The 9,467-nt window shown below is 51.1% G+C and overlaps 1 protein-coding gene across 1 annotated transcript; it reads right to left on the bottom strand.

The window, feature by feature from the left end:
* BSX (brain specific homeobox) lies at positions 1 to 3,257 on the bottom strand. Its single transcript, XM_027721015.2, has 3 exons — positions 2,836 to 3,257; positions 1,783 to 1,979; positions 1 to 1,529 (listed from the first exon to the last, which is right to left on the bottom strand). Exons 1-3 carry the CDS (start codon positions 3,101 to 3,103, stop codon positions 1,290 to 1,292), a joined length of 705 nt encoding a protein of 234 aa, XP_027576816.1. The 5' UTR covers positions 3,104 to 3,257; the 3' UTR covers positions 1 to 1,289.
* Positions 3,258 to 9,467: the final 6,210 nt, after the last annotated feature.

Raw genomic sequence — 9,467 nt, 5'->3', positions numbered from 1 at the left:
TACACTTTTCAATCATCTGTATTTTACATATTAAACAGGGACTATTTTCCCCCTCACAAAACAACACGTCCCGTAATCCAAAATACCCTGAAAGTGCTGATAACGCCAGACGACCAAAATTAAATTCCCGATTAAATCAAAAAACGTAAGGAAAATAAATTAAATAACGTAACGAGACATCGACGTGCCAGCGGGTTGTTGTGCAGCGGGGGCTGCACAGGTGATTTCTGAGCCAGAACAGCCTCTGCTCCAGGTTTTTATGGAGGAAATCCCCAATCCCACCATCTCCTCCCCGAAGATGCTCTGGGAGCGCGGCGGAGGCTCCGCGTTTCCCAGCCGGCAGCTCACAAAAATAAATGATAAAAATCTTAATTTACCTGGAAATTAAAACCATTTCCCCGGCGGGAAGATGAAGGCAAAGCGAGGGCGGCCGGTGGCTGCTCCGTGTGACCGCGACACTGAGCGCAGGGAGCCGGGGGGAGATGCAGGAGAGGGGGGAACAGGAGCCAAACCTGGAGCAGGAGCAGCTCCGGGGCTATTTGAGGGGAAAAGGGAATATCCGGGAGCTGATTCCCACCTGGAAGCCGTGAAGGCATCAGGCTGCCAGCGCAGGTGTTTCTCCAAGCTGTAGAAAATCCCTTTTGCTCGGTGGGAGCGCGTTTGCTCCGAGCATCCCCGGCAGGATCGAGTTCTTGGCGATGCTCCCCCTCTCCCTTGTCCGCATCGGAATTAAATAAACCGTAATTCCGCTCTTACCTGTTTCTTTGGAGGGCTTTTCTGCAATTCTTTTTTGTTTGAGTGTGTGCACGTCCTGGAAGCTCTGCCCGGGCTCAGCGTTAGGGATGGAGGCGGCGAGCCCAGTGCGTGGAAAGAGCGGCGAGGATTTAGGGATTCGGGGAATGGGGTTAGGGCTTACCCTGCCTGCCGCTCCCAGGAACGACAACATGCTGCCACGAGTATACATTTATTTGAAACTCCGGGAAAGTTCGGGGAACGGGGAAAAGTCCGACATCTCGAGGGGAAGGGGAAACCTAAAGGAAACTCGGCTTAGTTTACTCCCCCCTCCACCCCAACATCAGATTTCCAAGCAAACCTCAGGCTTGGGGTGATGCGGGAGGGAACCGGCGGTACTGCCTTCACCCCGGGGAGGGGAGGGGGCTCCTCCCGCACCAACAAAACCTGTGCCCCCCTTCCCTGTGCGCGTTCCTCAAGGCTGGGGAGGAGGGAGCGACCTGCGGGGTCGGGGCTGGGGCAGAGCCTCCCCGGAGCGCAGGAGAGCCCAGGCCGGGCTAGAGGCGGTGGGGGCAGAGATCCCCCTCCTCCAGGATGTCCACCTCGTCCTCGGGGTCCTGGAGCAGGAAAGGGCCGGGGGGACCCTTGCGGGGCTCGGCGCCGGCCGGCTCGGGCAGCTCGGGCTCGGGGGAGCTCGGCTCCCGGCTCTCCTCGCCGCCCGCCTGCTTCGGGTCGTCCTGGGTTTTCCTCAGCTGCTTTTTGTGCTTCATGCGGCGGTTCTGGAACCAGGTTTTCACCTGGGGAGAGCGGGGAAAGAAGGAGAAGGGAGGGGGGAAAAAAAGTAATAAAAATGAAAGGGAGAAGGATGTCGGAGGGGATGTGGTGATGCTGGATGGAATTTGGGGATGCTGGATGGGGTATCGGGGATTCGGGATGGACGGGATGTGGGGATGCTCAGTGTGATACAGGGGATGCTGGACGGGATTAGGGGTGGGCACAGGTGCCAGAGCCCTTCCCGGCAGGGTGATGCCTGTCCCCGCCGCCCCGTACCTGGGTCTCGGAGAGGCTGAGGGCCGTGGCCAGCTCCACCCGCTCGGGCGTGGAGAGGTACCGCTGGATCTCAAACCTCTTCTCCAGCCCGGAGAGCTGCGAGTCGGAGAACACGGTGCGGGCTTTGCGGCGCCGGCAGTGCTTCCCGGGCAGCTCGGCGTGAGCGTGGTGCTGGAAAAGGGCTGGCACCGGCATTCCTGGGGGGACACACGGCGGAGACCCCGGGCTGCGGTCGGGAAGGGACCCGGGGCCGGGAGGAACCCGCAGAGAGGCTGCGGCGGCTCGGGGCGGGATCTCCCCCTGCCTCTTTTAAATTTTTGTTGTTTTTTCGTTTATTTCGTTTCTGAGGTCCATTTATTCGTTTGATTTGGGGGATCCTGTTGGCTTTTCCAAGCGCTTCGAGCTCACCCAGGGAAGGCGAAGGCAGCGCGGGCAGTGCCCGCAGCGCTGCCACCGGAGGGGAGTCGAGACTGCGCCCTCCCGGCAACGAAACCACAACGAAACGGGCATGGAAAAACACAAGGGAGCCCTGGAAAAAGCTGGGAGGAGGAGAGCGGTCCTCCGCGTCACCGCTGGTGCACATTTTGGGTGCCCAGTGGGAAACTTTTGAGGTTTTCTTCTTCCAGAGCAAGAAACGGGCCCGGGGAAGAGCAGACGGAGCTCCGGGATGCGGGAGAGGAGCGGCAGAGCCCCGGTGGTGGGAAAGCGAAGCCCGTTTGGACAGCGCAAGGAAAAGGAGAGGCTATCAGTCTCAAAATAAAAGTGATTCTAAAAAAAATAAAATTAAAGGCACAGACAGGGAAACCCTCAAGATTTCGGGCAGCCGAGTGAAGGATGAGCCGCAGCGCGGTCGGCTACTCTCCCTTCTCCCCACTAACGAAGCCGGTGCTGCCCGGGGCTCCCCGGCGCTCCTGCCCCGGGGGATGCAGCCAGCGCGCCGGTGAGGGGTGTAGAAGATGCCCACCCACCCCGGAGGGGCTCGTCTTTCACTCCTGTCCCCACCCGAGTCCCCACCTCACCTTCCCAAACTCCCCGAGTCCCTCCCGCGCTTACCCGAGGTGGTGAGGAAATAGGGGTGGTGGTGGTGATGCTCCGGCTTGTGCAGGGCAGGGTGAGGGTGAGGCGCCAGCAGGGTCGGCGTTGGCATCAGGGGGTACCCATAGTCCAAGAGGGGCACGCGGGAGGCCAAGGAGCCCGGGAAGTGCTCGGGGGGCACCTCCCGCAGGGGTTTGGGCTTGTGCAGCAGGATGTCCTCGATGAAGAAGGAGGTGGGCCTGGGCGCCGACACGGGGTGCACGGGCGACGTGAAGTTGAGGTTCATGTCGCTTGTGTCCCCCTAGGGCAGCGCGGAAGGGAACGAGCCGGGCTGAGCTGCCGGAGGAGGGGGAGAGGGGGGCGGGCGGCTGCACCCCCGGGGGCGGAAAAGGGAATAAACAAAAATAACGACGACAAAAATAAATAAAACAGCAGTTTTTAAAAAGAGACGGAGTAAAAATAAATAACGATAATAATTTAAGAAATAAAATAAAATAAAATAAATACAATATCCCCCGGCCAGAAATAACCTGGCGGAGCCGGGGGAGGCGAGGCGGGCGGGTCGGGGATGCGCGGGGCGCTGCGCGCCTTTGAGGCGCGGTGGGAAGGGGGCTGCGCTGCGAGCCAATGGCGAGCAGGGGGGGGACGGGCCTGCCGGGCCACCCAAACCACCCCGGGGGCGAGGAGCCGCTTTGGAGCAGCTCCGGTGCCTCGCAGCACCCCCCGCAGCATCATCCGCACCCCGCAGCCCGCACCGCACCAGCCCGCTCAGCCCCCTTGGAGCGTTTTCCCAAATCTCAGGGTTACCTCCTTTTCCCCCCCTTATTTTTAAAAAGAGAAAACTTCGGGGGAAATAAATTAGCGGTTAAAACCGCTCCTAAAGCTCCCCTGACCTGTCCCCGCGCACGCAGGTTCTCCCTTCCCGCTCAGCTTCTCACCCCCGTTGGGGTTTTGTTCCCGTCCCTTCCCCGCTCTCTGTTGAGCCAAGACTTTTTTGGGGGGTTCTTTCCTCTGTTTGTCTTTTTTTTTTTTTTCCCCTCTAATCTGTAACATTCATTTCCCCGGAGTCAATTTGCTAAAATGAGGGTGATACACCACATCATAGCCGAGGTAATTTCGGTTCGCATCTCGGAAAATTGCTCTAATTATTGATGTTAAACTCAGGGAAATTAAAAGAAGGCGCTTCTCCTTCATCTCCTGATTTTAAGCTCTAATTTGTTGAAATCGAGTTGTCATCACAATTCCAATCACTACCGTTAATAGTAAAAGTGTTCTAATAGAGCCAGAATTCGCACAACCCATGCTATTAGATAATTAAGAAAGATGTTAGAAAGGCAAGTGCTAATCCTTGGGCACACGGACAGCGCTTCCATCTGATCCAGCAGGTAGAACAAATTAATTACCCGAATCAATTAGTCCTAAAAGTACAGTTCTCAGGGAAGTGTAAGCCATGTCTTCCATATGGATGAGCTGGTAAACGGTAAATAGATGAGGAAAAAGCTTTAAAAGAATAGAAATGGCAACCGTCGGGCTTTAATGAATGTGCGACGCCGTCGATTCTCCGCCACCGCCGGGCACGGACACGCGGGGGTGGGATGAAGATGTGGCTCCTGCAGCAGTGCCAAAACTCGGGGGGGAGCAGAGAGCTCCCCATCCCACCGGGAAAACCCACGCGGGCGTTTTTCACCCTGTATGTGTTAGAGCCACACACCCCCCTTGTTTTACCCCTGTAGTGTCCACATGCAGGCAGTCAGCACTCACTTAAACAACATATATACGTATTTAATATATATTTTTAAATCTATTTTACTTATTATATTTATATATTACATTCTGTTCTCATACTGTATATTTTGTATATTTATATATTATGCCAATTATTATATTTCTATTCTATATTATATTGTATTCTTGTATATATTATAGCTCGGTATATCGATATATAGGTATATAGATATATAGATATATAGGTATATAGATATATAGATACATAGGTATATAGATATATAGATATATAGGTATATAGGTATATAGGTATATAGGTATATAGGTATATAGATATATAGATATAAACTCTTGCCTGCAGAGTATGGATGCAGGTGCACTAATTCAGAGAAGCAGAAGCAGCCCCTCAGAACTGGGGGAAAAATCTCTCCCCTCCCTGTGCTACCCACAAAACTCCCTCTTTTTCTCTGGGAAGAATAAATAAATAAATTGATAGACGTATGAACAGATAAATAAATAGATAAATGTAACAAATCTGTCGCGGTGTCCCCTCCTCAAATGCCCATTTCAGCATCACCACGGGGTTTTGGCTGGGGGTTTAAAAACATGCCAACAACTTTCTCTGAGGAGCAAATGAGTAAGTGAATTAACAGTGATTAAAAGGGTCTAAAGCCCAACATGGAGTGTATAAGCTGCTTGACTGGCCATTTCATCAGCTGAGATTTCTTCTCTGGGAGAACTGGGGCTTTACTCAGCCCATAAATATATTTATTTAAAGCAGATCTGAAAGATTAAAGTTGTGTTTCTTCAGCCAGATTGGGTGACAGCTCTGGGACTCAGGCAAGAGCTTCTTGCCTGAAACCACATTGAGAGGGGCTGCTTTTTGGGGTCCCTCTTTGTTTAGGGTACAGAGAAATAAAGGAGAGGGGGGGTTGGGGTCCTCTTTTGATGTTTTCTTGCAACAACAGCAGCAAAACCCATCCCCAAACCAGGCAGTGGCACTTCAGCTGCTGGTGCCAGTTCAGGGCAAGAAGGGAAAGGCTCCAGGAAGGAGGGACCTCTGCCCTGCAGCCCTCACACCCAGGGATGTTTTAAATTTAACATTTCGTGGCTTTTTGGGACAGAAATGGGGTGCCAGGGGCTTCCCACCCTCTTTGCCCCAGAAGTCTCTTACCTGTTTTCTCCTTTTGCCCCTCTCCTGCAGGTCCCTGGGGTGGGGGGGCCCAGCAGGATGGATCTCACCCAGGGACCCCCAAACGTGCCCTCCCCAAGGAGCAGCCCCCAGATCCCAGGCTGGCCCTTTTTGCCTGCCAGACATGCCCACAGCAGGTATTCCTGGGGGTTTTTGCAAGCACACATCATCCCTTTTGCTGCCAAACCTCCTGGGTGAGCAGGGCAGGGGCTCCTGGGGAGGGGCTCCCACGGCTTTTCACCAAATTCAGCAGCAGCTGCCCCAAAGCTGGGCAGAAGCTGAGGTTCTGCTGGGCTGAGGGACACATCTAGGAGGGAAAACAAGAGGGCAAGGCAGGGAGAAGCTGCAGGTTTGGCTGTTTTACTCCCTGTGTGTTTCCCTCCCCGTTTGGGAGGAGCAGAATCGCCCCTCGGAGCTGCACTTTTACACCTTGGGGGGCTGGACCCCCAAACCTCATGGTTGATACCTAACCCAGGCAGCCACACTGCTGTGGAGTTTGTTTGTTGTTTCTTCAATAAAACAAAATGATTCTTACAGGCTCAAAGAGCTTTATTAACTTTTACAAACACATCCTCCCCGTGTATGCACACACCTCTCCCTTTCATGATTTAATAACACACATAACACGTGTGCTTTGCTTAGATAAACCCCAGCCATCATTACTTGCACGCTTAAGATCATTTCAAGGTATCACAGGGAGAATTTTGCCCAGGAAAACAGAAATTTATTTGACTCAAAACCTCGGGGGTCATTTAAAAGGTCGGTGCAGCCACACTGATGTTGGCAGCTTTATTTCAGTGTGCTGCATTAGGGATAAGTTTGGTGCAGTTTAAAAATACATGCACTTACCTTCCTGTGGCTCTTGAAGAGGTGAGGTAGCTTGGGAGCCCGGCCTTTTCATGCCTTTCAAGACAAATCCACTCCAAAAGGAAGGGTTAAATTAAAACCAGGCAGCCCTGATATGCTCAAAATGGGAGCCTGGCTGCAGGAAAGAGGTCTGAAGAGCTCAGGTTGAGTAGCCACACACGTAACATAGAGAGAGGTCTTTTGAACACAAAGCATGGCTTAATGGAGAATGTTCCATCCTGGTGCTTCAGGCAAAACCACTTCCCACCCTGCAGGAGCAGGTGCCCCTGACCTGTGGTGCTGCTGGGGAGAGGCAAAAACACTCCTGTCTTGCTCCAGCCCCTCTGCCCTTCCACACCCCACCTACCTGTGCCTACACCTGGCACCCAACCCTGCTTCCCACCGCCCTGCAGGCTGTGGAAAATCCATCCAGGAGCAGGGATGCTGTGATTTTATAAAATTCAGCTCAGCTGGCACGAGACAAAGGCAGTGGTGGGAACCCCCTGAGTACCAGGTTGGGTCTGCACCAGAGGCTTCTCCTGGCATGTCAGCATTGCCACAGAGAATCAGGAGCTGGGCTCTCTGTGGGTCCAGCTTGGAATATTCGGTGATTCCATGAATATTTTAGTGTTTATTGGAAATCCTCTGCTGTGCCTTGGCACCAGCCAGAGGACAGTGTGGTGGATGGGCTTTGAGGTGAAGTGCTGCCTGAAAGCACAGGGCCTGGGAGGTTGTGCCAGGGCTGAGAGAGGGTGGGAGGAGAAAGAAGCATCAAAGAGGGGTTTAACTCCTAACCAGGAGAATATTCAGAGTTTTCCAAGAATCAGAACTCCCCCTTGGCTTTTGCTGCCTCAGAAATGTGTCATCCCATGGACTGGCCCTGTCCTTCGTCTGTGCTGAGAGGAAGAGGAGGCAGAGTGAGAAACAGAGAAGAAATCAGCCTGTTGTTTTATCCCCTGACAAGAAACACTCAGGTCAAAAGCTGGGTCTGTGTTATTCTCACAGAATCACTGAATCTCCCCATGAACAGCACAATAATTTCAGGGCTGTAGTTCCAGGTGAAAAGCACAGGGGATGGAAGGGTGGCTGATGCCACATTAAGAAGGTGTTGAGACAGGAAGGCATTTTTGAGGTTTGTATCACTACCAATAACTGCAAGAATCTCGGGGATAAAAGGAGGTTTGGCATCACTGAGGGGCAAAATGAAACTTAAAGTGTAAAACCAGACTGCAGCTTCCTTACACACCTCCCAAACCCAACTGTGTGTGCACGAGCTCAGGGGTTCTATTCCTAGACCCAAAATTTTATCTCTGTGCCAAAAATTGACCTCATTAGCTGGAAATCCTGAGCATTTTCTGAAGGCAGGGAACTTGCAGAAAGAGAATGAGGGTGTTAGCATTGGCAGGTTTGGCCTAAACACTTCCATAAAATAGTGATTCTTATTAAGCAAGATTATTCCTTCTTCTTTGTTTCTTTCTTTCTTTTCTTTTTTTTTTTTGTTTTTTTTTTTTTTTTTGGGGGGGGGGGATGAGTCAGAAATTGGGAGGGAGGCTTAGAAGTTTCCCTGGGACCTGCTTTCAATTAGTCTCCTCTTCATTTGGTTGCATCTCAATTCCTCCTCATGGTGTGACCAACCCATGGGCACTGCTGGCTCCCTCGAGGCCGAGGTGATTATTTCACCCAACACCATCTGTACTTTGGGATCTGGGCTAATCCTCTGCTCTCTGAAAAATCCATTCTTGCTCCTCTAGTCCCTGCTTTGTTGTTGCCTTTAGTACATTAATGCTCATTGGTGTTCTTTCATTCCAGCTGTGTAACAAGCATCTGCATAACCCAACATTTTGAGTCACTTTTCTGCATTAATGGCTCAGGACCTCCCTTGTTTCCCCAGTTTCGTGATGTCTGAACCGTGTATGTCCTTGCTTTTAACCTTTGGGGCAGGATAATCCTCCTTTTCCCTTTCTTATCCATTCAACCTTGATTTTATTCCCATTGTCTCCCTACTTTTCTTTGTGGTTTTCCTTGTGAAAACCTCATATCCCTTTTCCACTTGGAGGAACACTGAATATACAACCCCCAAGCGTGAGCTCAGGCTGGAGTAAGTGAGAAGTAACTGAAGTAAAAACCAGCAGAGCACAGAAACCAAAATGACTCAAATACTTTGATTTTCTTTCCAATTCCGCTCTTCGCTTTCCAACCTTAAAGTGTCTCGTTTTGAAGCCTTAAAACCAAAAAAGCAGGCAAATGATGCACTCTGAGGTCAGAGGGAGCTGTTATGACCATCCAGGCTGACCTCCTGTATCAGACACGGAGAAAACATCCAACCTTGGCAGCCTGTGGAACAAAAACCCCAGTTTTCTAAGTCTTTAAATTTATAGTTTGAATCACAGTGTATGCAGAGGAAATAAGTGTTTATAAACAGGGTGAAAGAGCAGCTTTCTCTCATTCCTAGATCTCTATCAAGGCCCTCAGCTCCGTGTTTATATTTTGTATTTTGAGCAGCTCCCCTGAAAATTATCTCCAAACCACACTCAGCCCCTGTAAACACGATTCAGCCTCCAGTTAAAAGGTCATTTCTACTGGAGAGTGGATTTTATAAATCACTTAGGACTGGTTTTTAAACCCCCTGCTTTAAACACACAAATGGTTGTATCACCTGAGGCACACGAATGTCACGACTCAGGTGTGTGTCACAGGGATGGGCCCAAACCCAGGCACTTTGTCCAAAGAAAAGGAGTTGTTCTTGGTTGAAAGATAATTAAACCTTTTCCCTTTCATGTTTACTCCGAACAGATTGCAAAACTAGTCGGACCTAGTTTACAAAAAAAAAAAAGAAAAAGATAACCTTTTTTGATGATCAAAGGGAGAGATTGGTTCCATTACTTGC

Source organism: Pipra filicauda, unplaced genomic scaffold (assembly GCF_003945595.2).
Source record: "Pipra filicauda isolate LSUMZ 115617 unplaced genomic scaffold, ASM394559v2 scaffold182_size1470994_pilon, whole genome shotgun sequence".
NCBI lineage: Eukaryota > Metazoa > Chordata > Aves > Passeriformes > Pipridae > Pipra > Pipra filicauda.
This window is presented reverse-complemented; position numbering and strand designations above follow the sequence as displayed.